The 27,259-nt window shown below is 54.2% G+C and overlaps 1 protein-coding gene across 2 annotated transcripts in view; it reads left to right on the top strand.

Moving 5' to 3' along the window:
• MSI1 (musashi RNA binding protein 1) overlaps positions 1-26,671 on the top strand; it is a 27,006-nt gene extending 335 nt beyond the window's left edge. Inside the window, exons 2-15 of one of the 2 annotated variants that reach the window (XM_026037737.1) lie at positions 43-83; positions 162-243; positions 370-454; positions 4,484-4,525; positions 6,107-6,199; positions 15,622-15,670; positions 17,573-17,655; positions 17,873-17,990; positions 19,395-19,475; positions 20,716-20,772; positions 23,214-23,282; positions 23,408-23,562; positions 23,800-23,865; positions 24,714-26,671. In XM_026037737.1, coding sequence (XP_025893522.1) covers positions 43-83; positions 162-243; positions 370-454; positions 4,484-4,525; positions 6,107-6,199; positions 15,622-15,670; positions 17,573-17,655; positions 17,873-17,990; positions 19,395-19,475; positions 20,716-20,772; positions 23,214-23,282; positions 23,408-23,562; positions 23,800-23,841 — 997 coding nt within the window. In that variant the 3' untranslated portion in view covers positions 23,842-23,865; positions 24,714-26,671. Of the gene's footprint in view, positions 1-42; positions 84-161; positions 244-369; positions 455-4,483; positions 4,526-5,018; positions 5,123-6,106; positions 6,200-15,621; positions 15,671-17,572; positions 17,656-17,872; positions 17,991-19,394; positions 19,476-20,715; positions 20,773-23,213; positions 23,326-23,407; positions 23,563-23,799; positions 23,866-24,713 lie in introns of those variants that run through there. The other variant, XM_026037738.1, reaches the window with a different exon arrangement.
• The last annotated feature ends 588 nt before the right edge of the window (positions 26,672-27,259 follow it).

The following is a 27,259-nucleotide window of genomic DNA, read 5'->3' as shown; positions in this document are numbered from 1 at the left end:
GGCGCGCGCCGCCGCTCACCGCTCTCCCCCTTCCTCCCGCAGCAAGATGTTCATCGGGGGCCTGAGCTGGCAGACCACGCAAGGTGAGCGCGGAGCCCCGCGGCCGGGCCGGGTTGGGGCCGGGGCGGGCGGGCACCCACGGCGCGCTCGCTCTCTTGCAGAGGGCCTGCGCGAGTACTTCGGGCAGTTCGGCGAGGTCAAGGAGTGCCTGGTGATGCGGGACCCGCTCACAAAGAGATCCAGGTGAGGAGGCCGCGCCGCCGACCCCTTGCCCCCGCCGTGGCCCTGCCGCCACTTTAACCAACTTTCTCTCTTCTCTCCCCATCCTGGCCCCCCTCCCCGCTCTTCTGCCCGGCCCGCGGTGCTCAGGGGCTTCGGCTTCGTCACCTTCATGGACCAGGCCGGCGTCGACAAGGTCCTGGCGCAATCCAGGCACGAGCTGGACTCCAAGACGGTGAGGCGACTCGTCGCGGCTCTGCTCCGAGCTGCTATCGGGTGACGCGTTCGATTCCACTTAGAGGTTGTAAATGTCGGTGGCCCGTGTGGGTCAGTCGGCCCCTTCTCCACCCTGCTTATCAGCGGGAAAAGTAGCTGTTGTCTGAGCGTGGGGTTGGGGTTCCATAGGTGCTCGAATAATCCGGTGGGGATTTGCGGCTCCCTGGGCTGTGGTTTCCATCCAGCCCATCGATCGCGAGGCCCCGTGGAGGAGTGAGCACGGTGCTCGGCGAGGCGGGACGGCTGCACGCGCGTGGGGTGGCCGCAGCAAACAAGGGTGCGCGGCTGAGGGGAGGCACTGCCGGCCCCCGCTGCGCCCAGCAGCTTTGCCCCCCTGCCCGGAGGCGTGCATCCCTCGCGGCACTGCTCTCTCCTCGTGGAATCCAAGGCCCCGTTTTCTCCAGCCATAGCTGCTGCTGCTTTGCTGGGTCCGCGTTTGCCTCTCGCATTTGCTCCTCATCTCCTGCGTTTTCCCCCAAATGAGGTTTTTGTAACGGTCGTGGCGGCTCAGGACTTTATTGTCTCCCGGTGCGGCGGGCGCCCGCCCATGTGCTGCCGGCTGCCTCGCAAGCAGTAGCCTTGCTCCGGCCTGGCCGCACCGGGGCGAGCCCTGGGTGACGCGCGGAGCATCGCGCTGGCGGCCGCACCACGGGTCGGCAGTGCCGGGGAGCTGGGCAGGCGGTTTTGGGGGGTGGGGGGTAAGTGTCTGAGTGGGAGGTCCTTTCTCTGTAGTTCTAGCGATTTGCCTGCTCTGAATTCCTCTTTCTTATTGCTGCCCTGGGGGTGAAGGTGAGGGGAGCGGGACGGGGGGGTGACGAGGGCTTTGAGCGGGTGACACGGTGAGAGAAAAAGTTGCAGCTCGGAGTGGGGCCTGGCGAGGAGCACCAACGTGTAACTTGAATTCCCGTGCGGTAGCTCAGCCGTCCTGCTCTTTATATGAGCAGAATGGAGAGGGCGGGCGAGCGAGACCCCCTTTCCTAAGGTTTACAGCATGAGTTGCAGCGAGATTTATGTCTGTTCCTGTTTAACTGCATGGATCGCTCCCTTTGATGTGTGCAGGTCCTTCCTCCCCATGGGAACTCCTGGTTAAACCTATCCCAGCCTTCCTCGCTGAGGGTGGATTCCCAGGACTCCTAAACCTCATTCTTTCGTGAGGGATGTAAAGGGAGTTTTGCTCAGGGGGAGGCTTGCAATACAGCGTTTTGTGGAGGGCCCGGGGTTTTTGTTTCTTTTCTTTTTCCTTAGTAGCCTGCGTAAGCTCGGTGCCTGATCCGCTAGTCCCGTCATGACTCTGTGGACTGGCACAGACCCCTCTCAAAAAGGCAAGTGGCGGGTGTCTGCAGCAGTAGTGATCCCTGAAGCGTTTTGGGATGAGGAACAAGGTGAAATCCCTGCTCTTCTGTCCCAGTGGCCATTTGCCTGGATCCATCTGCAGCCGCTCCGAGAGGGGGGGAAGCGGCCAGACAACACGAGGGCCTCATGGCCGGCCGTTGTAATTCTGCGAGGGTAGCAGTGGCACTTGCACCCTTCCTGAGTTGGAAACTTCCATCTCTGCCCTCTGCTCCCTCTTGAATTTGATTTTGCTCCCTTTTAACCCAGTGTTTTGGGGTTTACTGTCCAGGGCTCACCAGGTGGAGAGCTGCTGGGAGCCTCCATGTGCCTGCTCAGCTGAGGGCTGCCGCTCTGAGTCACGGGTTAAATGGCACAAATTCATCTCGGTTCTAATTTAGGCTTTCACACAACTTTGCAGGAGAGGCTGTGTCCTGGGCAGCCTGGGCTGGGTGTCTCCTGTGCCGGGTGGCCGCTGTCTGCCCAACTTGTTGCTCTGTTGTTTTCCGGTTCTTCCAACCCTACCAAGCGCCACTTGCCTGATTCTCTCTGGGGAAACCTTGTGCTTTTCAGACTCTTCTTTGTTTGCAAGCTAGATAGTGGCAGACAGTGGTGTTATTTATGGAAATGCTTGATAGGAGAATTGGCTTTGCAGTCTCAAGGTAAAAGATTTGTGTGACTCTGTAAAGCTGAAGCCAGCCGCTGCCTTGAGCTGCTTCGTTTTGTGCCGGGGAAAGGGCAGTCCAGGAGCCGCTTACTTGCTGTACGGCCTCTTTGTTGCCGCGTTTTTGTTGGGTTTGTCTTTGGGGGCAGAGAGAGAAGCACAGCCCCCTGGCGAGGTGCAGTGCACGGCGAACCCCAGTGTCTGCTCTCTGAGGAGCTGTGCCGTGGAGCTGGGCACTGATGCACCTGCAACATCAGCGAGGTTCCTGTCCCAGTGTCTTGCAGGGCAAACAGCGAGTGGCCGCTGCTCCTCCTCGGCAAACCTCCCTTTGCTGCAGTTTTTCTACTTTCTCATATGGTCTGAGCACTTCTGAGTGCTTTTACTCATAGCGGATTTATATCTAGCTCTGTAGAAGGGATCTGTTGTGTCAGTGGGTGACACTGAAAAATTACTCATCCATGGCTATGTATTTTAACACCAGAAACGGGGGAATAAGGTACTGGTGCTTTTGCTTTAGTTTGAAGGACTCCGGCGGCACAGGAGCAGTGCAGCCTCAGTAACCAGAGCACGATGCTGAAGTCACTTCCCTGCGCATGTCCCCTGGGCTGCGCTGCCGGCCAGGCCTCTCTCCACCTGCAACAAAGGCTGCTTGTGCAGAAGAATTTGGGAAATGACCGCGGACTGTGCTCCCCGCAGCCGGGTGCACGCGTTATCTCAGCCCAGTTGATCATGCTCGAGGTAATGAGAAAATGAGGCCGAGTTTAGCACGACGGACTATGAAAGCATCTTCTTGGCAGGAGCTGAATGACACTGGCTGAGGACTAAGAGACAGTAGATTATTGTTTTTGCTTATTATCTGCCATCAGTCTCCTGGTCTCCTGTTGTCCCCTGTCCTCAGTGTCCGCTGTGGGTTTTGGCGCTGGCTGGGAGGCTGCGGGGGGAGACGGCACTGTGCCCTGCGGAGGTGTCCGGAGGCCGTGCTCATCTGCCTGCACTCGCAGCTGGTGCAGGGGGGTTATTTTGGAGTTTATTGTGCTCTACACTTTTGCCTCTGCTGACCTGTGTGCTGGGTTTATTTATGTAGTAGGCTGTGAGTCAGGATGGAGATGAGGAAAGTGCAAGGCTGAGCTCAGGTTTGATGTGACAACTGGAAGGAGGTGGCTGGGGTGGCAGAACAACGGCCAGGGTGACACGGCTCCCATGAGAGCAGCCGGGCCGGTGGCATGAGGCTGGGCTGCTCTGCACCCACAGCCTTCTCAGGGATGAGCCAGCTCTGCCTCTAGCACAGGTCTCCTTAAGCTGATTTGCGGGTCTGGATCATCCCCAATGTGATGTAACTTTACAAGAGTTGCAGTAAAAATAGGCTGGAGAGAAGGAAGCGGTGGTGAGGAGGAGCTGAGGCCTCTACGGGCGCTTAGCTTCCAGCAGCGTTGGCTTTTCCCGGCTGAGCCGGCGGCGGCACAATGGAGGCTGAGGCGCGCGGAGGCCCTGCTCCATTGTGTGCCTGTGGCGCGGCGGGCAGGAGGGGCGAGCGCCGGCCCGTGCCGGGCTCCGCCGCTTGCTTTGCACCTTTCTGCCCGCTCTTTTATTCTTTCATCCTGCATTTTATGGGATGAGGTGTTCGGCTCTTTGCTCACTACCGTTTTTCTGGCCTGTCACCCGCTGGGTGAACCCTGTGTGTGAAGGGGAAGAGCAAAAGGACACAAGGAGGTGCTTTGAATGTGACGCCGGGGATGCAGGGCATCCAGCGCAGACCGAGGGGAGGGTGCAGCCGTGCTGGTTAATCCCAGCATGTGATGGGCTCGCGGTGCTGCCTGGCCGTGGCTCTGCTGCATGCTGGGACTTGTAGTCTCATGGTTGCACCTTGCGGGCAGATTTCTTGGGTGCTGACAGGGGCCCCGTCAGCAGAGAAAGCTGCAATCATGGAGGAGAATTTCTGTGTCCGCAAGCAGCCACCAAAGCACCCTCACCTCTTCTTCCCCTGCTCTCTTTCAGATTGACCCGAAGGTAGCGTTCCCCCGCCGAGCGCAACCCAAGGTAGGTACCGGTGCTGCAGCAGGGTGCAGGTTGGGCTGGTGAGTCTTGCCCCTCTCCTGAGTTTGCTCAAGAGTCACTGAGTGGGACCTGCTCTTGTTCCAGCGTGCTGGGCTGCGGGACAGCCGCTGTCCTGCTTGTGGTGGAGCACAGGAGCCTGTGCGGTGCCGGAGGAGCCGCCAGGCCTCTCTGCTGTGCTGTGAGACAGCCACGGTTAGGAGTGCTGAACTAAACTCTGCCTAGGGTGACGCTGCTGCTGCCCAGCCTGCAGCCAGCATCTGGAACTTCTAGGCCCAAGGAGAGCAGAGCAGGTCCCTGATGTGCTGTGGTGCGGGTGGAAGGAGAGTCGTGCATGTGCCTGCACGCTTGTGCGTGTGAATGAATGTGTGGCAGAGAAGGAATTTCATTTTGTCCAGGATTTCACTGTGCGAAATGCCCTTGAGTGCTTCCGCGCTGGAAAAGGCAGAAGCTGTTTGGAGTTGGACCTTTTCTGCAAGAAGCTGTGGCATCAGATTGAGCAGTTGCAGGAACTTGTTCAAGACGTGCAAGTAGAAATCTGTAACTCAGGAGCCAACAGCAGGCTGGAGACTGCTTGTTAGGGTGAAATGCAGATTTGGGTCTCTGTTCAACTTTTAACAGTCTCAATTCCAAGCGCTTTCATGGGAGAAAGCTTGGAAGAAGGAGCGAAGTGAGAAGGGAAGAGGAAACTTGTGCAGGGAGAGAAGTAGAGGGGATCAGGCCTAGGGAGCAATTGGTAAGCAGGTATCCTGAGTAACTGGAGCCAGGAAGCACATGGTAGGAATTGGGTTAATTCCATTAAGCAGTTTGGTGACAGAAGGTGCTTTAGTGTTAGAACGGGCTGCTCTCCAAGCCAGGGAATTGCTGCGGATTAGCCCTATGCTCCTTGGGGTAATTAGGACCATGTGTTCCTCTGAGAGCAGGGGTGTAGCCAAGCAGCAAAGGGGAGGATGCAGCTGGGAAGCCAGTTCAAAGGATGTCAGAGAGCCTCAGTTCTGGCAGCAGTGGCCCCTCGCAGGGCAGCTAGGTCTGTCTTTGCCCTGGTTGCGGAGCGAGAAGCGGCCTCCCAAGGCAGGAGATTTAACTGGAGGCTTCTGAGCTCCGGTTAAGTGGCTGGAGATAGGTGTGAATGAGGCTTGTCCTGTGGGAGATGAGTGCTGGGTGAGCACAGCGCAGGCAGCCACCGTTCTGTCCTGGAAAGCTCTGCAGGCTTCTCCTGGGCAGCTGCACTTGTGCTGCACCATGGGAGAGGCTCTCTGTGCCCTACAAGCCACGGGACACCACAGGGAGGAGAAGGGCTCCACGCTAGCAAGAGCTGAGGTGTCCACGACCTGGTAACACTTGCAGGCAGGATGGTGCAGGGGGTGAGGGATTGACTGGGAATGTGCCTCGAGGTCCGCACAGAGACACGGCCAGTGTGTTGGGCTGCAGAGCTCCGCAACGGATGGAAACTCGGCCATGGCCAAGGGGCTTCCTGGCAGCAGAAAGGGGGGTTAGTGGCCTCTTGATTCTGTTCTCTGCTCCCTCTTGGTTTATTCGGTGAATTCCTGTCCTTCCCTTTTCCAGATGGTGACCCGAACGAAGAAGATATTTGTGGGTGGTCTGTCAGTGAACACTACTGTGGAGGATGTGAAACAATATTTTGAGCAGTTTGGGAAGGTAAGTCTCTTGAGTGGGGCTGGATCAAAGCTTCTGAGGCAAAAAGGAGTTTCCTGAACTCTTTTTGGAGGCAGGATTAGGAGATTGAGTCTTCTGCGTGGGGTTAAGTAAATTGAAGGTCAGGTACAAATGTTGAGTAGCTGTAACTTCTTTGCAGGGGCTGGAGCTTGTGATTCCTGCCCTGTGTTGATTTGAAATAGAGAGCTCAAGCTTGTTCTCGGAGTGGATGGGACCTGGGCTAAGGGAAGTGCTTTTCCCTGCTCCGTACGCTGAGGCCTCACAGAGCGTTTTGGGCCTGCAGGTTTGCAGTCTGTTCAAATGATGAAGGAAAGCTTGCAGACACTCTTAACAGATCTGCTCCAGCATCAAACTTGGGATTCTGGCCTTGGTTCTCATTCCAAGCCTTGTGATTGATACTTCTGTAATCCTTTATTAAAAATAAGCCCTTTGGTCCTGCAACTTCTCCTGCTGAGTCCTGGGCAAGTGGTAATGTTGATTTTGGATGTTTGAAGGAAATTTGGCAAGTAAACTGTGTTAGTGTGGCTTCCCCTGTGCCAGCTGCTGGTGCCAGGAAGGGAAGGCTTCAGTGATTTAAAGCCATTTGTGCCCTTGGTCCTTGACAGACATTTGTGCAAATCGTGTGTGGGACAGAACCGGGGCATAGAAAGGGGCTCAGTCTTGGCCCTTCAGCCACATCTGGAGGCTGTGAGTGCTCTGAGATGCAGCAGCAGTAATACTGGACCCAAGGATTGCAACATTTTTAATAGGATTGGGAATGGGAGGGGATTGCCGTACCCAAATGCTGCCTGTGGTCACCTCTGGGGCAGAGCACTGTGACTGTTGCATGGTGCCCGGTGGTGGTGTGTGAGGATTAGCCCTTTGGGAAGCATTGGGTTCTGGCTTCCTGTGGAGGTGGTAGAGCAAAGTTTGCTTGGCAGTGATCTTGCCACGATGCTGCTGATGGCATCCTGGATCTGGGAGAAAGTACCGTAGAAATTGTAGTGAGTGTGATGCATGAAGGCTTTGGTTTTTATTTTTTATGAAAGATCATATAAAAGGGCTATATTATTTTCGAAGTGCATTGGCTAGCGTGAAGAAGGGGAGTTTGGTAATCAGTTTTTCTCTGTCATTTAGTACTTTTTATGGAAAAAAATACAGATTTGGTACTTTTGGAACAGCTTTTGCTGTATCAAAATTTTCAGGCAGAAAGTTTGGGATGAGTGTTGTTCAGCATCTGGAGTCAAATCTGTGCATGGCCTGGGTTGCTATAGTAACTGCAGAGTGGGACTTCTTGGTGTTTCCAGTCAGTCCTTAGAGAAAGTGCAATGTGGCAAGTGGTCGGAAATCCCTGTTTGCTGCTCGTTAGTTCTGTGTGATTTTCTGTGTTAAAAGTAAGCAAACTGTGTCGTATCCCTGGCAGCTTTTGCACAGTGTCACTGAGGGACATCACTGTGAGCACTGTTGTCCATGTGATGGCGTAGTCTGGAGACTGTTAGTTTGACTTGTCTGTGCTTGCATGTTGCTGCCGTTGCAGACGCTCAACGGAAGACCCAAATATCTTGGGCATAACCCCCTTTTAACCTTACTCGTCCCTCTTTTAATTGGAACCAGAAGTATATCATGTAGCACTCGCAGTTTACAAGCATTTACAGTCTCTTGCTCCAGTTTGAGAAGTCTTTTCCACTTTTGGGGTGTCATGCTGTTGTATTCCTCTTATTTAATGGTCTCGTGTTGAAAGGAGTTGTGACGTTGGGAGAGTGGCAGGAACTGGTTGTATCAGATTGTTTGCTCGGACGAGGCAGAAGGGAGAGTTCTGCGCAGCTCAGTGCAATTCACGCTCAAAGAAGGAGCATCCTGGACAACATCCGGTGCTCAGAACATGAATGAGGCTAACGCAGCTGCCGCCTTGGCTCTGAGGAGTTTCCCGGGGAGAGGTCAGGGCTGCTCGGATTGACTCCCTGTCTTGGGGCAGCTCTCTGAGTCATCTGGCCAGTTTGGCTGACGAGAAACTCCCCAGACCTCTAGTAAAAGGCTTGTCTCCCAGCTTGCAGGCTGAGCCTCAGTTAGTTCAGTGAAGGCCAGTACTGTTTCCTGAGCAGCTCTCTGGTCCCCAGCTCCACGGGGGTGATGTGTGGGATCAGTGGGTGTGGGATAGGCTTTGCAGAGGAAGCCTATGTCACAGGCAGCTCTGGGGTTCTCAGCTCTGAGCGTCCTACTCTCTGGTTTCTAGGGCTCAGAAATGATGGTTTATAATTTCAGATGTGACTCATTTTTGTCAAGAACATGAGTTTAATACTCAGGCTTTTCTGGAGTTTGTTACGGTGCTCAGGGACCTCTTGTTTTTCAAAGGTTCCCTAGCATCCCTTCTTTAGTGTCTGACTGGTTCTTGGTGTCTGACTCTAGGCTCTCCTATCTCCTGAATTTCTACTACCATTAAATGAGAGGTGATGGAACTTCAGCCATGTCATCCTCATCTTAGAAAACTTTCTTTTTTTTTTCCAGAGAGGTTTTCCGAGTCATTGGTGGAATTGGATGGAGACTGTCTCAAAAGCAATTGTTGTGGATTCCCTTCTAAAGCCTTATCCTTTAAGGGAATGACTTTGTGTGTGTTCCCTCTTTTGAATACCCCCATGGCTGTTTAGGAACTATCAGGGAGAACATTTACACCTTTTACTTGCTGTTGTCGAAGGAGCCCAGCAAATGCTTAAATTCTAGTGTGAGAAGAAAGAGAGGAGTGCACATCAGAGTCCTAGTTCTTTAAAATCAAGCTGGCAGGTTCCTGGAGATGAATATTAGTTGATCTTTGAGAATCCAATGTCAATCTCGGTTTGGATCTCACCTGTCAGTGAGAGATCATCCTTTGCTTCTGAGGACACAGGAGTACAAATAACTGAACGAGTCTCAGGTGAAGATTATCCTCTAGGCACCCTTGGGATTGCGAGCCTGAGCACGTGGTAGGTTTGCCTCAAACTGGGAGTGATGCATTTAGAGGCATTCGTTCTAGTCCCGCCAGAAAGCATGGGCATGCTGTAAGAATTACTAGAGAAAATCCTACAGCTTCTTAATACAGAGGAGGTCGAATTAGATTAACCTTATGTTTTCCCTGGTCCAAATCTGAGAACCGCTAATTTGCGGGTCTATTCGGATAGCCAGTCTGTTGCATCTGTGATCAGCAGCAGTGTTCCTTAGCGGAAACGGTGGAAGTTTGGTTTGTTTGATAGGACTGAAATGGAATGGTTTCCCATTTCAAAAAAACAAAATTCCCAAGTCCGACGTTTCCATTTTGGCACTTTCCCTTATTTTCTTATCTTCGTGGGTTTTTCTGTTTTGTTTTCTTCCCTTGCCGAGTCCAAGACTTTCACTGAGCTTTTTAAAATGGAAGTGTCAAAAGAAACATGAAGATGTGTGTGAAGGAAATCATGAGCACTATTTTGGGGTAAGGAAGAAAGAGGAGAGAGAGGAGCAACCCCTCTCCTTCATGTCAAAATACTTAGCTTTGACAGGAAAAGGTGAAGCTTCAGAGAGGATCCCAAGTACAGCGTGAGAGTTTCTCTGCTTCAAAGGAGCACTGATTTCTCATTCTTTTCTTTTCAAAACTGTCAATGAAAAATATGGGCTGCTGCTTTTATGAGGACAGAAAATAAAGTTATTTTTGAGTACAGTGACAGAGACTGGAGTGCTCTCTATCTGGCTTCAGTTTATCGTGTAGCTACTAGGCTTTGAATATAGTGGAATTGTGTAGGAAGCACTTCTAGATCCCAAACTCAAATCTTTCCTAGATGCAAGCTAAGACCATGGGCATAGTTTTAAAGGCAATAACCTATTCAGCTGCAGGACAGAAATACTAGGGAGAATTGCACTCATAGGATATGTAGCCAAATGTCTCGGCTCAGGGTGGCCTGTTGGAAATCTTTAGGCTTCCCATGAGATTGTTTCAGCAGCTTCCTAGAATGAGGCTGCCAGCCTCATTGAAACTTGAGCCAGAAAGAGAGGAGAAAGGTCCTTTCCCCCTGGACCTCAGGCTTAGCTAGTCCTCTCGGTAGTGCAGCATGCGTGAAGATGACCTAGAAGATCTTGACTCGCAGCTTCTGTTCTTTAACTCGTAGAAACAGGTTGTTCTATGTTATTTTAGGAGGACTGACCATCAGAGTAATTTCTTTGGACAATTAGGTATATTTGCTTCACATTGTATGTAGAAGAAAAAAAAAATCAAAAAAAAAACCCTCGAAAAACTCTGTCTTTTCAGGGATTGGTCTGGTGAAGTTGTGGGCTAGAGAGTGCCAAAGTACAAGCTAGGAGGTTCAGAAGGTCTCTCTTTGCCACAGAGCTTACAGAAGCTGTGAAATTTTTGACCTAGGATTTTGTTACTTGAATTTGCTTAGGTTCCAAAGTGATTGGACAGATGCATGGTTGTTTTTTTAAATACGTAGACACCCCTTAGAGTTCAGGAAATAACTGAATCACAAATGGCTGGAAGGTGAGGGAGTCTGCTGCAGTATATGACAGTAGCCTTGCCCTGTCCTTATGTCTTCCCAAGGTGACTGCTGTTGGTCGGTATCTTGGGGGGACCTTGGGCAAGGTGGATCTCTGTTCTAACTTGATGGAGTCTTTAGTTCTTGGCAAGTGTCTTTACAAAGAGAACTAGAAGCTAGAAGTGAAGAGACATTTGGCTTTATTTGCAGAAGAAATAGGGGTCTGGAGCAAAGTCTGGTGTTTGAACTTATGCTTTTCTTTCCTGTGTGTTTTTTACATTTGATAAGCAAAAATACAAGAAATATATTCATGATGACATCTTTGCATGACTCACTAATCAGTTGTGGCTCCTAGAGTGCTTGACAAGCGCTTGAAAACATCTCTCCCTGAGCCTGCAGGTGATCTGCATATTTGGATGAGTTGGTCACGAAAGTGCAGCCTCTCAGTCAGAGATATCATGCCCAGAAAGAGACCCGCTCCCTCTAAAAATACCCTGGGAGCAAATGGAAGAGAGAAAAAACTGCTGAGGTCCGAGTGCAGCTCTGACCTTTTGGTTGCCATCTAATACTCAATCCAAATTCCAGGCTGTTTGCCTAAGACAGGTTCGGAGATCTCATGGGGCAATGAAACTAGCGCCGCTCAAACCAAGAAAATGCACAGTATCCTGAGCTGGATTTAATGACAGTTTGTGTGTCTGTCTCAAATACATATTCATGTACACCTGTCAGAGAAATGGTGTGGTTGACTTTGGGTATGTGAAACGAGCTTTCCACATTCACTAATTGGAGGACCTTTAGATATTAATGGGAAGTTTCTTTAAAGACATACTTGCTCCTGTGCTCATGTTGGGCCTGATTTCCCTCACTTTTCATTGGGAGAATGCTAATTATTCTTTAATCTGCAGCTCTCTGGAAAATCCTGGGATCAAAACTACTTGTCAACCTGCAGTGGAGGTTCCACAATTCCGAACTGGATTTTGGATTTTCTTCCCCCAGATCAGAGGGCAACTTATGCTAATTCTCACGCGTAACTCGGTTGCAGTGAACAGATGGGGAGGGGAGGCCAGGGGGAATCTGATCACCTCTCTTGTGTCAGTCGGCAGTTTGGCTCATGGTGACAATGCCCCTGGAACAAAGGGTGCTCTGTGCTCTGCATCTGGTAGGCAGATAGCCAAAAATGCTGCAGCATTAATGGTCATCCAGGTCCCTGCTGCTTCATTCGATATTTGCCAGGTGCCTGTGGAGCAGCGCGGGAGCAGGCAGGAACACCTGGACGGGCCAGCCCTCTCACCTGTGGCCGGGAATGGACTCTTTGCCCCCATTCAGTCTCACTTGCGGGGATTGGAGAATGCTCCTGCAGAAGAGAGGGACCAGGGTGCCACGTGGGCCCCGCAGCAGTGGGGTTTTCTCCTCTCCAAAGCGATGTGTCATGTTGGAGCAGTCAGGAGAATCTCTCAGGGTTGCTAATCCCCTCTCTCGGCAGGATGGCTGAGTGGTTTCTGGATCATTTGGTTTTTATTTCTCATGGTGAAGCTGCCTCAGCAGCTACTAGTCCTCTGCCTAGCTCTTTTTCCGCATGTATATGCGGCCACAGATCCTTTTAAAACCAGCTGAGCTGTGATTAGTTGCAGTTCAGGTAGAAAACACCCATCTCTGTGGTCAAAGCCCTTTCTTGATTATTTATAACTTTCTTCAAGATCTGATCACATGGAAGTGCATCCAACGTTTCTCCTCAAACTTGTGCTGGATTTTTTTTTTCTTTTTTCATCTGAATGAGCTGAATTGGCATCCTCTTTTGCTGCGACCTATGACTGTACCAGGAGGACTGAAAGATCTGTTGGCAGAGAGTGAGTAGAGCGAGGCTGAGTCATTGAAGATGTGGGGTCTTTTGACCAAGCCCTAGGCAGTTGGCCCTGTGTTCCCTTTGGGTACAAAAGGTCTCGTTTCTGGGCACCTGAGTATTTCAGCTAGGCTGAGGGCTGCTTTGGCAGCAGAGAAGCTCCGTGAAACCTATGGGTTGTTACTTCTCCCGTGCTGCTCTCTGCCTCCCTGCACCCCTGGACCTTGGCTATGGCAAGTCCTTCAAGGATTAGAGGTGGTTCCGCATCTCTTCTTTCCATGTTAGCTTCCCTAGGCCACAGCCTGTGTTTTGCTGCTTCCACTTGGTCTCTAAAGCTGGAGCAGGCTTGGAAAGATGGGCCGGGCAGAGAGGCGGTGGCGTGCAGGAGGACTCGGAGATGGTGCGTCAGCCCCCTCACTGCCAAGTCCCTGTCAGAGGAGTTATTCCCTGTCGGGGGGTGTTTTGGGAGCATGACCTTCCCCTCCGCTCCCTTGGTGTTCCCAGTCCCTGATCCCTGTGGCCAAGCGCGGAGAGAAATGCTGAAACCTTGAACTTCTCACCACCGGCGCAGGGCGAGCGCGGCCAGCACTAGAAACCCAAATAGTTCCTGGGGAGGGAGCCGTGACCGCTCAGCTAAAACGTTTTCTAGCAAAGCGATCCGCTGCTTTGACTGTGTTTAAAGAATTGAAACAAATATTTATTTAAGGAGGGGGAGCATGGGAGAAGACAATTCCCCCCCGCAAAAGCCTTTGTTAACTAGAGTCCCTCTCGCGGGCCGTTTGAGGAATAAATCCCAGGGGTGGGTGAGAAGCCCTGGGCGCCCTTTTCCTGGTGCTTCCCTCGGCCCTGGGTGGGTCCGGCCCCGGGGGTGGCGTGGCCGCCCCGGAAGGGCTGAAATCGCCTCAGGGCGGTTGGAGGGGCAGTCGCCCTGCGGCGCGGTAGCGCGCGCGCGGCCCCGGGGGGGGGGCGGTTGCGCGCGGCCCCGGGGGGGGGCGGTTGCGCGCGGCCCCGGGGGGCGGTTGCGCGCGCGCAGCGTTCTCCCCCCCCTCTCCCCCGCCCCCCCGCGGCGGGCCGGGCGCAGCGGGGCGGCTTTGTGCGCGCCGGGAGCGCGCGGCTAATCCCGGCCCGCAGCTGCCATTGGCGGCCGCGTTGCCCTGGCGACCGGCCCCGCGCGGAGCCGGCCCCGCCGCCGCCGCCTTTGTTGGGGCCCGGCGCGGCCCCCGGGGGTCGGGGCGCCGCGTACACGAATCGATGGCGTTGGATGCCGCTCTGAGACCGCCAAGCTCGTCTCACCTGTTGCCGTGAGCTGAGGCCAGCATAGGTGCTTTGCCTCTAGGTTTTGTTGGCAGCCAAAGCTGGCGGTGGTGGCGACAGGCAGAGTTTTGGTTGCAGAGGCAAGCAGGGAAGGGTTGCGTTACAAATCCAATCCTGCGTAAAGCTTGGGCCTTCCAGAAAGGTGATGAGATGGGGAGCTTGGAGGAGCTTTGTGGCAGGGGACGGCCAGGGTGCTGGATGTGCCAGAGTGCCAGTGGGGGTATCCGGAGCGGGACCGGCTGCAGACGGAGTGCGGCTCTGCTCTGGGCCAGCTTGGGACGAGGCTTCTCCTGGCACCTGCCATGGCAGCCGGGCTCTGGGCGGGTTCGCCTTCAGATGCACCGTGGACGGCGCCAGTCGGCACCGGGCTGGGCCCCTGCTGGGCTCTGCTTTTCCAGCTCTCACCCATGGATGTCATGGGGCTGCAGCTCATAGCTGGTATCTTTGCGAGCTGGCTGCATGTGTCTCACGGTGTGTGCTAGGAGGGGGACAGCTATGTGCCAGCCTCACCACAGACCAGCCTGGGGATCAGATTTGGCTTAGAAATAAATAAAATCAGTAAAACCCCTTGGAATATTTGTAACTGGTGCTGGGCTCGCCAGGCACGTCGCGCTGGGCAGGCACGAGCAGAGAGGAGGGACTGCAACGTGATGACCGGCCACCGTCTGGACCCATGAGCAGCGGGCCCAGGCGCTGCTCCACCTCTACCAGGGTGCCCGGGATGCTGTGGCTTGTGTTGGGTGTCCCGAGCGTGCAGATCTCTGCTGACTCGGCGCAGGGAGCGGTGTGAGGACCTGGCTGCCGCTGCCTTGCTCTTGCGGCGCCGCGCAAAGCCCAAGGGCACCGAGGGAGACGTCTCCTTGCTCGTGGCGGCCCTGGAAACGTTAGCGACGGCTCTGCCACCCTCGCGGCATTGAGCCGGAGCCGGGAGCCTCTTTTTGCCAATGGGCAAAGGCTGCGGGCACCTGAGAGAGGGCAGGAAGGCGGCTTCATCCCCGGCGGAGGAGGCGGACAGGACAGCTTCTGGCCGAGGCTGTGGCTCCTCTCCCCTGAGCATTTGCACGTCCAGTTTCATAATCGGATTAAGGCACTGGTATTAGAGAGGAGGGATGGGTCAGTGGGACAGGTTTACACTGGGGCTTACACGGAAGGGATTGCAGGGTATTTTTTAACCCTGCTCAGGCCGAGGCAGCGCCTGGTGCAGATGTGTCTGTGCGAGGAGACACCCGCCGGGGGAGATGGGGAGGGGGAAAGTGGCACCAGGCGGTGATGTGTGCGCCGGGGAGGAGAGCGGCACCAGCCCGGCGGGGGGATGGGGCGCCCGCGCCCTTCCCCCACCGCGCAGGCAGCCCTCGCTCAGGCCTTGCAGTAAATTTGCTCTAATTACAGCCTCCAGCAGTGGGAAACCTCACTTAGAGGAAAGGCTCCTCTGGGGTGGGGGTGGGGGCCGCTTCCCAGCTTTCCCAGGCGGGCTCTGTTGTCTGAGGCCTCTGCTTCCCCCGGCACCGGGAGGCCCCTTAGTCCTCTCCAGCTTTGCGTCTCTTCTCCCCCCCCCCCTTTTTAATTCTGCTCTCCTTTGAGGCCAGGATTTGGGAACAATGCGCTCGCTGCTCTTTGCCCCCGCGCGGAGCTGCAGGCAAACAAGCGGGGTCACTTGCTGCAGCGAGGGGAGGGGAGGCGAGGGCGGCGGGCAGCACCTGCCTGGAGCTGACTGTGGCAGCTCCCCTTCCCCTCGGGCTGCTGCTTTCACTGCTGCCTCCTTGGCACCGCTCTCACGGGCGCCCTTCTCTTTGCAGGTGGACGATGCGATGCTGATGTTCGACAAGACCACCAATCGGCACCGAGGTGAGAACGGCCCAGAGCCCGCTCCGCGGCGCCCGCCTGGGGAGGGTGGCTCCTCCTGCCGCAGCAGGGCGAGCAGGTCGCAGCTGCTCTTTATCTTGCCTCCAGTCGCCCCATCCTTTTGCATCTGCATCTCTCGCCGGCGTCCCTCGCAGCACAGAGGGCTTTTGTCCGGTGCATTTCCTGTGCTGCAAAGTTGCCGAATTGCAGATATGTGAGAGGCGGCGGCCCTGTCTCCTTCCCGCTTACCTCCAAGGCTCCAGCCCGCAGTGTCTGCCTTACCTTGTCCCGAGTAATCTGAGCTCCTGGAAAGCTGACACAAGAGCTGCTGGGTGCCTGCTTCTTGCCCCTTTCTCGGCCTGGAGCCCGCTTGTGCTCCCAGGTCACCTTTTCCTTGGAGCTGGCTGAGAGTCTGGTTACAGGATGGGAGCAAGGCCGTGGTAGCCGTGCTCTCCACACGCCACTCACCTGTGAGGGCGCCGGCCTCCTGCTCCCTGGTGTGTCTAGATCCTCTGCACACATCTTCCTGTTGGTGCGTGGCAGAGCTTGATGCCACATTTGCACCAGCTCAGAGTCTTTTTGGCAGCAACTCAAGCTGTAAACTTGGTGCCAGCCTCCTCCAAGTGAGACAGAGCTGGGCTGCTCTCATGTTGCGGTATTGGGAAAGGCTCACAGGCACCTTGGCCACCAGAGCAGCCCGGGAAACACTTCCTTGCTGCTCTAGGTAACCACCACATGCCCTTCCGAGCAGCCTCCTCTTATTTACTTATGTATTTTGAGCTTTCAATCTATTCTGGTCACCTGGCTTGTCTTAGAAGGGAAGAAAAGGTTTAACTCTTGTTCTTCCATTGATGCCCCCTGGTTGCTTGCTGCTAAAAGCAACGTCTGGTGGAGCTTGGAGTTGGATTTGGTGTCAGGTTTTTGTTCCTGATTTCCCAAGCCCCAGCTCGTGGTGTGGAGGTGAATGGTGGGTGTCCAGTTGGCGTGTGGGAGAGATGGGGGGAGTTTCCTTGCAGTACAGAGACAAAGTGGAGCTCTGGATTGGGGATCTTTGTCTGGCTTTAGGAGTTATTTCAATGTGCTGTGAAATTAGGCATTCTCAATTCTGCGAAGTTGAAAGCTGTTAATCCCAACCTGGCTGTAAGGCAATCTTAAAAACAGCCCCTGACCTACCCCAGCTCTCCAGAAGTGGCGAGAGGTTTCCAGGCAGGTAGCAGGAGGGATTTGCCCTGTCCTTGAGCCATCTCTGCCAAAACTGTCAGGGAGGGAGTTGGGAAGGGAGGTGACCTGGGAGCAAGGGGCAGGGGCCGGCGACACATGGTGTCCCCTTTTATCCTCAACTGACTTCACTTTGCTGAAACCTTGCAAATCCCATTGCTTGCTTGTGTCTGCCTTGCTCAGTACAACTGCAGGGCTGGAATTTATCTGCTTATCAAGGCCTTAGGGCGGGGGCTTTGAGGAGATGTGAGGGTGCTGCTGCTGGAGTGGTGCTTCTGGGGAGGATGGTGGTGGCCTGGCAAGCGGCTGCTCGCGTCTCCACCAGCTCTCTTTGTAGGAGCAGCTGCAGGGAACCTCCCAGTGTTACCAGCTGGCTGGTTTGCCTTGCAAATAGCAAAGTAAAGAAAAAAAATCCCTTGGTTTGGGAGTAGTTGGGTTCATAGAGGGCGGGAGGCAGAGAGAGGAGAAGGAAAAAGGAATCTGAAAAGGGATGGCCCTGTCCTTGTTTCCTATGCTTAAATGCAGGATCTGCTGGAGAGTGAAGCTGAGTGACGGCCATTGTCAAGGGCTGATTGTGCCACTTGAGGGGCCTGTGGCTCCTTCCCTTCTGCCAGTAAAGGGGTGCGGGTGGCAAGTGTGAACTGTGCACAGCGCTGACCTGATCAGGGAGTTTTGCCTTTTCCTCAGGGTTCGGGTTTGTCACATTTGAAAGTGAAGATATTGTGGAAAAAGTGTGCGAAATCCACTTCCATGAGATCAACAACAAAATGGTGAGTGCCCAAGGCAGGGCTGGAGCGGGACCCTGGGGAGAGCAGGGCAGCAGGGCTAGTAGAGCAGCTCCCCATTGCCCGCTGTGGCTCCGGAGGACACGTGGAAGGGCTGGGGGTGGCCAGGACCCGGTTTGGGCATCCCCGGGTGCTGTGCGTGCTCCAGAAAACCACTGCGTGCCCGCTGCCTCCGCGCCTGATCTTCTCCTTCTTGTGGCAGGTGGAATGTAAAAAAGCACAGCCCAAGGAGGTGATGTCCCCAACAGGCTCGGCGAGAGGGCGGTCCCGAGTGATGCCATACGGGATGGATGCCTTCATGCTCGGCATCGGCATGCTAGGTAAGCCAAGCACAGGCCTCTCCCGCTCCGAGCTGTTATCCAGGGAGCGCTTTGTGGTGCCGTGAGCTGGGCAGGGTGGCCAAGGGCAGCCGCTTTCCCTGCAAGGCCAAGGATGTTGTGCAAGCGCCGGGAGCTGTTTGCAGTCGCCACTTGCCCTCTGGTGGCACCGGGGAAAACTGCAAACTTGTGACTGTTGGGCTTCAGCTGGGGCTGCAAAGAGGTGACCGCGTGCAGGGGAGTTGTGTCCCTCCATAACCTTGTGAACGGCAACTCTCCAGCAGCTTAGGAGGACAAACCCGTGTGACTGAGCCTCGTCTGGAGTAACCTGCACCCGAGCATGTCCTCCCACATTTCTGTGGGCATTCTGATTAAATAGATGCTGGAAGAGCCCCAAAGCCTTCTCCTTAAAGTACAATATAAATATTCTCCTTAGCATTCAAAGGCTATGAAGACACCCTTAAAAATATAGTTAAGTTTTATCTCAACTTTATTGCTTTCCCATCACAAATTAAATGTACTAGAACTATCCAGTTAATATGGGACTGTCCTATATGAACCAAGTTCAGTACAGCCCCACTTATTTGTGCTTGGATCTGGGGGTCGAGCATGATCCCTCCAGCATGGGTGTTAGCCCTGGCTCTTCTCCCTCCCTCCTGCTCCACGCAGGCTCAGTCTGATCCGAGAGCCCTGTTCAGGCTCAGCAACAAAAGCAAGTAGTGCTAGGTGATGAGAGGCAAGTGCTGAACAATAACCCAAGAGGGGCAATTCTGTCTCCCCCGCTATGTTTCACTTGACTTATGGAAGAGAGATAGATCTGCAGCCCGTGATTTGGGGTTTGCCTTTCATAAGCCATCTGAATTTTAAACCAGCAAGCTCAAGCTGAGTCACTTGGGAAATCCACGTACACCTGTCTTGGCAATCTCAAGTCCAATACTCATCTCTAATTCATTGCCCCGCGTTCTGCAGGGCTTGCTGAGATAGGTGGCCAGTTCCCCAGGCAGTGGCAGGGCCGGCCTGCATGGCGCTAGGACGAGCGTCCTGCATGCAGCAGCACTGCTAGTGCAGGAGTGACTCGGAGCTAGTCAGCCTTCCAGATGCCTCCACCTCCCCAAGCTCCTGTTCATAAAAGCAGCTGATGCATCGGCAAGCTGTAGTTTGTAGAGCTGCAAGCTTCTGTCAAGAAGAGCTCAATGTCCTTACATGTTTTGGAGAAAGGGAAAAAATGAGTGAGTCTGCTAAGTCTCTTCTCCAGACTCGTGTGTGGTGCTTCCGCGTTTTCCTGGCTTTTCCTTTTAGCCTTGTTAGTTCTTTATCCTGGGTGGGTCTCACAGCTGTGCACAGATAGGGGCTGAGGATCCCGACCCTACAAGCTTGCAGTAACAGAGCTCTTTTCTCTCCTACCAGGCTACCCGGGCTTCCAAGCAGCCACCTATGCAAGTCGAAGTTACACTGGCATTGCACCCGGCTACACTTACCAGTTTCCTGGTGAGTGGGGCTCCCCACTCGTGTGTTCGGGCTGCCTTCAGGTGATGGGAAGCCCTAGCACTGCCCAGGACCAGGCTCTGCCCCTTTCACCCTTTTTCCCAGCTTGGTTTTTCTCTAAATTGGAGTCGGATGTGGAAGGGGGAGGGGCAGAGCCCTGGAATAGGTGGGAGCAGCCTATCCTTCATTAGGATTATCCTCACACTCCAGTGACAGGAAAAGCCCAAGGCGGCTGTGCTGTCCTTTATGTGAGCCTGCTCCTGGGGCTGCTGCCGTTGCGTGGGGGGGCCCTGCAGCTCTGCCTGTCTCGCTGCCTTTGTGTGTGTCTGTCTCTTCACCAGAGTTGCCACTGTTCTGAAAGCAGCACCAGATTTTAAAACTCATCTTCCCACAGGCCAGGGAATTCCTGTCTGAGACACAGGAGCCTGTAACGCTCCAACCCCTGTGAAATTGCTATAGGGCCAGGAGTTGTTCAAAACGAAAACATCTGCTGGGCTGGTGGCTGCAGATCCCCAGCGCACTGGGTGGTTTCGGTCTCCCAAGGCCACCATGTGCTCAAAACTTGGACGCTGCAGTCAGCGGTGAGAACCCGCTGTGCTGCAGCTGCTCGGGCCTTTCTGCGGCTTCTCCTTCCCGTTGTGCACGAGCCAAGCGCGCGACGCGGCGCACACGGAGATTACACCCTGCTGCTTTCCAGAGGAGTGGCAACTCTCAGCATCCCTTCCTTGCTCCATCCCTCAGTCTAACGGTTAAAATATCAAGGCCTGATATTAAGGGCTGGGAATGGGAAGTGTCATCTTAGCCTGAAGCAAAGCCAGGTTGCCTGTGGCTGAAAGTTGCTCTTGCATCCTAGCTCTCTGGAAACTCTTTGAATCCAGTTTATAGTGGATTCCCAAAACTGTGGCCGGTTCGATGCGGCACATCCTGAGCCCCTGTAGCTGAGAGGCTACGCTGGATGCTCGCAGAGCAGAGCTCCTGGACAGGCTTGAAGCTCAAGGGCTGAGCTGCAGAGCAAGGCTCCACAGCAAGGCTGCATTCGCTCGAGCAGCAAATGGATCCCAGCAGTCTCCAGGGCTAGTGTCCAGCATCTTTCAGCCCCAGTTCCAAGTTGGCATGAGAAATTGTTGGCATGGTCACAGCCCGGCCACAACCTGTCCCCCAGTGGCCCCCGCTGCTCTCTCTACGTGGGGTCTCCCTCAGGGTGGGTAACAACTTCCTAAGGTGTCTTGCATTTTGTTTTTAGAGTTCCGTGTAGAGCGGACCCCTCTCCCGAGTGCCCCCGTCCTCCCTGAGCTCACAGGTCAGTCCCGCTCGTTTCTTAAACTCGAGGCTGGAAGGGGAGAAGGGGGCTTTGGGTTGTTCCTGTGGTGTTGCTGCTTCACAACCCTGTGCAGCAAGACTGGAAATATTCCTTATTTCTTCCTCCATCTGTACTAGCTTCATCAGAAGGAGGGGCTGAGAGGATGGAGGGGGACTCAGAGCCAGGATGTGAGAAGGGCAGTGCGGGTCATGCCAAACGAAGGCAGGATGGCAGGAATCCCTAGGTGGCATTTGGGTTCTGAGCTCCTCACTGCAGGCCGCATGTAAAACAGATGCAGAAAAGCCGAAGCAAGCAGGGTAACTTGTCAAAGGTCTGCAAGGGTCCTTGGCCGGAGCTGCTGCCGGGATGAGTCCTGGAGAGCTAGGAGGAGGGAGGGGGTGTGGGGGGCACTCGTGGTTCCCCCGGCTCCCTGTGCCGGAGATGCCACAGGGAATGCTCTCCCGCTCTGGCTGCTGCAGCTCCCGGCTTCTGCCCCGCAGGCCCCCCGGGCAGCAGCGAGCGCTGTAGGACCCGTGGGACCTGCAGGTTCGCGCAGCGCTTCTGGGCTGACAGGGGGGCACAAGGCCGTTCTGCAGGGACTCCTCAGGCTCAGTGGATGTGAATGTGAATACCCCTCGCTGCTGAGCCCCTGGCCCACGTGCGTGAGCTGCTGCTAGGTGCTTCCTTCTGTAGCTTCTGTCTGCCATAGCCGTGTTTCCAGCTCTGTTCTGTCCGTGGTACTTGTTGTAGAAAAGCAGCTTTCTGTAGCGAATGGCTGCCTCCCTATCCTCTCTGTGCTGTCCCGTGTCCATAGTGGCCCCCCTCTCCAATACTTTCCTGCCCTGCTTGTCTCAGAGTGTGAGCTTCCCCGTAAGGACGGTGTGGAAAATTTTTGAGAGAAGCTCTCCAGGAAGGACCCATGCATAAAGGGTTGAGAGGGAGTTTTCATGGCACAGGACAATGTTGATCCTCAGGGAGTCTCTGTTCCTGGGGATGCTGAGGTTGGCAACCACCAACTAACAAATTGCCCAGAGAAGGGAGAATTCCCAGCTCCCTCTTAATAAAACCCATCCCTGAAACCATGCGTGCAGCTGCACGACTGCCTGAGCCCCACTCGGAGCTTTTTGGTTACCAGACAGAGGAGATTTTGAGTCCAGCCTGTATTTACACATGTGATTTTTCCGCAAAAAAGCAGGGAATTTGTAGAGCAACGTTGCTGTGTGAGTGAGCGGTGCTTTTTCCCTCGCTGATGCCTCTCCTGGTGGGGGGAATCGCCCGGGGCCTGGCTGTCCCCAGTGGCCAGGGCACGCCAGGGCTCCGCACAACAAGAAGTTACTAATGCTGCGGTCCTGGCGAGGAGCCACGCTGGCTTCCAGTCCCGAGCGCCTCGCTGAAGGAGCAGCTGGGCGCCGTGGCAGCCTTCCTTGCCCACTCTGCTTGGGTCCTGTTAAACATTCACTCTCTTGGCTAGCGTGAGAGTGGCAGCTCCTGAGTGTGGTCTGGGGCCGGTGCCGCCGAGCGGGCAGCCCCCTCACTCCTGCCAAGGTGCTGTGAGCTGCGTGAGTGCTCAGGGGCCCTTGTGCCTTGAAGAGGATGCAGGGGTGTAACTGGCTGCGCTCAGCAGGCTTGGCAGAGTGGCCAGAGAGGAGGGGTGGCACAGGCGGTGTTGGTGGCACCGGTGCACTGGGGAGCGAGCAGCTGCCTCATCCTCACCAAGCCCCCTCCTCGGTCTTTGGCCCGTCCAAGCTGTTCCTGGAAGGAGGCTGGGGTCTCTCTGAGGAGACACAGCCTCCTGTCCCCATAGGAGCAGGTTCATTCGGCTGCATGTTAGTGATTTGAGGTAGGGAAAGGGCATGGGATGGACAAGAGCTGCCTTTCCACCCCAGAACAGCAGCTTTGGAGTGATGTAAAGCAGCAACATGTCCAGGTTGGCTCAGAGCCTGTAGAGAGCAGCTAACCTAGCTCTAAGCCCCATATGATGTGTGCCTGAAACAGGCCGGTGCCTGCTGCTAAATATTCCTGTATAAGCTAGTCTGCGTTGCAGCCTTCTAGCGCGATTGATTTGTTCTGACCTCTTTTTATGGTGTTCTAAACAGAATCACAGCGAATTTCACATTCAAGCATGAAATGCTGACCCAGTCGTTTTAAGGGCAAAGAGAAACATACTGGCTAGATGCCTCCTGCCCTGAGGGCTAGACGCCTGCAGCACAAGAAGAGGGAATTAAAACTGTTACATATAAATTAAGACTTATGGTCCTAATTAAGCCATTTCTAGCTCCTGCTCCCTAGGTGTGTTTCCCACTCTTCCACAACAAACAGCAAAGGTTGAGTGGGGGAGTTGAGCAGTTCAGGAGCAAAGCTCAGTGCAGGGAGGCTATTGCTGCTCAGGAGCGCCCAGCGTAGCCACAACGCCTCTGAGATGCCTCCTCCTTCCTTTGCAGCAATCCCCCTCACTGCATATGGACCAATGGCGGCGGCAGCGGCCGCGGCGGCCGTGGTGCGAGGGACAGGTAACTGCCACTTTCCTGCCCAGCGCTGCGTCCCGCTGCGGAGGTTGGCTCTGGGCACGGGCAGGGGGGAGGGATGGGGTTGCATTTTTGGGATCTTCACTTGGTAGTTTTGCTGCCTACCTTAGGTTCTACCCCCAGCCGCACCGGTGGATTTCTGGGCACCACCAGCCCCGGGCCAATGGCCGAGCTGTACGGAGCCGCCAACCAGGATTCAGGAGTGAGCAGTTACATCAGCGCCGCCAGTCCAGCCCCGAGCACCGGCTTTGGTCACAGCCTAGGGGTGAGTGTCCCCAGCCCAGGCTGCTGCTGCCTCTCCCTGACCAGTGCAGCCTTGTCCCTCTTCCAGCCTAAGCTCCCCAAGGAGGACTGTGTCCTCCGAGGTGGCTCCTCAGAACTGGCACCTCCAACCAGGAGTGGCTGCCCCAGGAGCTGGCTCGGGGCTACCTTCACTGCTGGGGTAGCTCCGCTTCACTTTGCTCGTGTTGCTTTACAGCATGGTTTTAACTCTTCATTGCAGGGTCCCTTGATTGCAACAGCTTTTACCAATGGGTATCACTGAAGCTGGGGACCAAGGAGGCAGGAGGTAAGCGAGCTACAGGCAGGAATGGGAGGTGGGAGCTCAGTGGGAGTGCTGAGGTTGTGAGCTCGTGTTTGGGCTCCTGGGCACGAGCTGTGGTTGCTGCTGGCCAAGCCCACGTGCGGCAGGGCAGCCCTCAGCTCAGTGACACAGCCATGTCCCCAGTGACACAGCTCCCACGTGCTGGGAGCGCTGTGGCGAGATCACAGTGTCTAGGTGTGCAGGGGAAGGCAATGGGAGCGCTGACAGAGGAAAGGATTCAGGCTGCGTGGAGGCGCGATGCTGGGAGATGAGCCTGTCTCTAAGGGTTGGGGAGCCTCCTCCGTCCTGCTGAGAGGCATCTGGGGAGCAAAGTTTCCTTCCCTGTCTGGGAAGAGATGGGCAGAGAGGCAGATCTGAGCCTGACGCAGCCTCTTTCTGCCCCGAAGATGGGCCTGAGAGGGGACTTGTGGGTCATCTCTGCTGTGCAAACACAGCAGGTTTCCTGGTTTAGAAACAAACAAAAACTTCTCCAAAAGGAAGGCAGAAACTTCCAGGGTAGGGTGTCTGTGGCAGCATGGCCTGGCAGGGCTGCGCAGAGCCGAGCATGGGCTGGACCGCGGCACGGCCGCAAGCCCGGAGCACCGCAGCTCCTGGCCTGCCAGGCCTTGTGCTTTCCTTAGCTCGGGAAGCGTCGCTGCCATGCTGTGCTGCTGCTCTGAGACACGGAGCAAACTGCCTGCAAAAGTCCGTGTTGGGGCAGGTGGTTTGGCTATCAAGTACTTCTGTCAAATGGAGCTGGGGGGAAAACCACCACGGGAGCAGTCGCTGGCTGGTCTCGATCCTGTCCCTTGCCTCCCCCGTGTCTCCCACAGACTCCCCAGTGCCCACGCCGAGGATGGCGGCTGGAGGAGCTGGTGAGCCTCGGGGATGAGCCAAGGTTACCATTTTCTGGAATCAAACTGCACACTGCCGGTGGCTGCCAGGCTCCTGCCGCCCTGCCCTGATCTCTCCCTTTGACCAGACCACACTGGACTGAACCCGAGGAGATCATCTCGCTTTCTTATTAACCACCGACGGTTTACGCTTCCCCTCCCTGCCCCCCAGCCCACCAATTCTTCTTTTATTTATTTTAGTAGCTGTTAGTTTTATTTTTTTATTTTATTTTTTTATCTTTTTTTTGGGGCTCCCCCTTTTTGTTGTTTGCTCTTTCCCGAGCTAGTAGACATATTTTATGAATTGGCTTTGTGATTGTGTTAGGTAGTTTTTATTGAGGAGTATTTTTATTTGGCTTTGAAACTGTTTTGAATATTTTCAACTCTGTTGTTGTTGTCGTCAGTGTTTTTAAAGCACGGTATGTAACAAGAATGCAGTTCTGAAGGGAAGAAAGAGACGCAGAAAGAGCAAAGGCTAAGAGGAACTGATGTATTTCTATTTTTTTTAAAGAAATTGTTTTTAATTGTTTCTGTTTTGTAAATGTGAGGCTTTGAAAAGTGTGATCTGAAGATCACTCCAAGATCTGAAAATGTTGGACAGCGCTATGGAACAAAACAAATGTATATTTTGCTAAGTGAAAAACACTATCCTTACAGCTGAGAGAATTTCTGTTTTCCTAGGTTTAGTTTTACGTGGGGTTTTCTTTCTCCTTCTGTATAATATGTAAATATCGCGAGGTGACCCTGGCTGCCTCCGGCAGCCTGGCTCCGAGGAGCAGCTCCAGGTCCTGCACTTGGTGCCGCAGTGTGAGCAATACTCTCCAGCAGAATCCTGACAGGACTCCGTTCTTTTTTTGTACACCTTTTACTGTAAGATTTTAAGACCTCTGACGAGATGGAAGGTGGGGGTGGGGTGAGACGCACCGGCCATGGGCTGTGTGGCCGAGTGCGTTAAAGCTGCTTCTGATCGCTCCATGTACAGACTCATCAGTAGGCTCCGTAGTGCCAGCGTCTGGGTTGGCTTTAGGTAAAAGGGCTTGACCGCCACTGCTTGTCTTGGTTACTTTGCAAGGAATTCACTCTCCAAACGCTATTGCCCATGTCACGGCTGGCGGGGAAGAGGATGCTCTTGGGCGAGGGCAGCAGGAGGGATGGATGTCGCATCGCCCCGCGCCAGGGCACATTCCGGTGCTGGCTCTGCAGAGGGCATGGCGCCAGCTTGGGGAGTCATTAACTGGGAGAAAAGCAGGAGGGTAGTGATTTGGGGGCGGGTTAAGGGCTTCTCAGGGATTACACAAATTACAGAATCGCAGCTTCCCGTTTGCTTTACTCTGTGTTCCAAGAGGCGGGGGAATCCGCCCGCTGAGCCAGTCCCTTCTCCGGAGCCTACGGGAGCCACTCTGCCCAGGGCAGCCTCCAGCAGGAGTGTCAGGGGCAGGTTTGGGTCTGGATTAAGTGAACCAAAGACCTTGTTAAGGGGGGTGATTAAGCCTTTTATTAAGATGCAGCCAAATTCTTTTCCCAGGGAAATAATAGCTTCATCTTAAGTTTTAAAAATCATTCCCTCTCTTCCCCCAAACTGAGCCCCTGCGAGGGAGAGGGCCACTTAGGACAGGCCTGGAAGGGCTGCGTGCCCTAAGGGCCCTTCCCTCCCCTGTGCTGCCCCTGCTGCCCCCGGAGCTTGTCCTGACCCGGCCAATACGTTTGGAGAGTTCTGTTTAGGTAAGAGGGTACTTTACGGATTAGTACTGAAAACACAAAGCAATAATTTTTGTTACTGAGACAAGAGTCTGTATGTCTGTTTTTTTAAATATTTCCTAATTAAAGAATAGCTGCATTTTATTGGGTTTATTTTTATTCTATATACTTCAAATTTGGGTCTGCGGACAGCGCTTTCCTGCCTCTCAGTGAACGTGCTGAGCTGCTTCCGTGCCCCCTCCAGATACCCACGGGCCGGCTGTGCTGCCGCGGGCCTGGGGTTCACTCTGGCCAGCGCTGCCACTGCCTGGAGGCTGCGGCTCCGGTTTCAGGGCGGGCATTTTTTTAAAAAAAGAAATAAAGCTGTGTTTTTAAGCCAGTAAGTTATTACACTCCAATGTTTGTTCTCTCCACACCTGTAACCCTTTTTCCAGATTTCAGTTTTAAATTCCTAATAAATTATTTGAAAACTGTCCTCTCTGTTGTCATTTGGGTATGGGTGATTTCCTGGCAGGGGAGACTTTAGGCGAACTCAGACCTGCCTGGAGCCTTGTCCTGTTGGTAGGATAAGAGCACCGGGGCTCTAGTTCTGAGTTCTGCTCCGAGGTTTGGCTCCAGCCTCGTTTATAATGTGAAGCAGATCTGCTTTCAGCATGGACTGTGTCTCCTCTTTACATTACAGAGACTTCTTGAAGTTATATATAGGATGAAGAAAGCAGAAGTCAGCATGTTGTTTAGATTCTTGGCTCAGATACTCTTTGGATTCCTAGACTATATTCTTTGGATTT

This window comes from Nothoprocta perdicaria, unplaced genomic scaffold, assembly GCF_003342845.1.
Source record: "Nothoprocta perdicaria isolate Ctin4 unplaced genomic scaffold, notPer1 scaffold_2, whole genome shotgun sequence".
NCBI classification, from domain to species: Eukaryota; Metazoa; Chordata; class Aves; order Tinamiformes; family Tinamidae; genus Nothoprocta; species Nothoprocta perdicaria.
The sequence above is the reverse complement of the archived record's forward strand: the minus strand, read 5'-3'. Positions and strand labels throughout refer to the sequence as shown.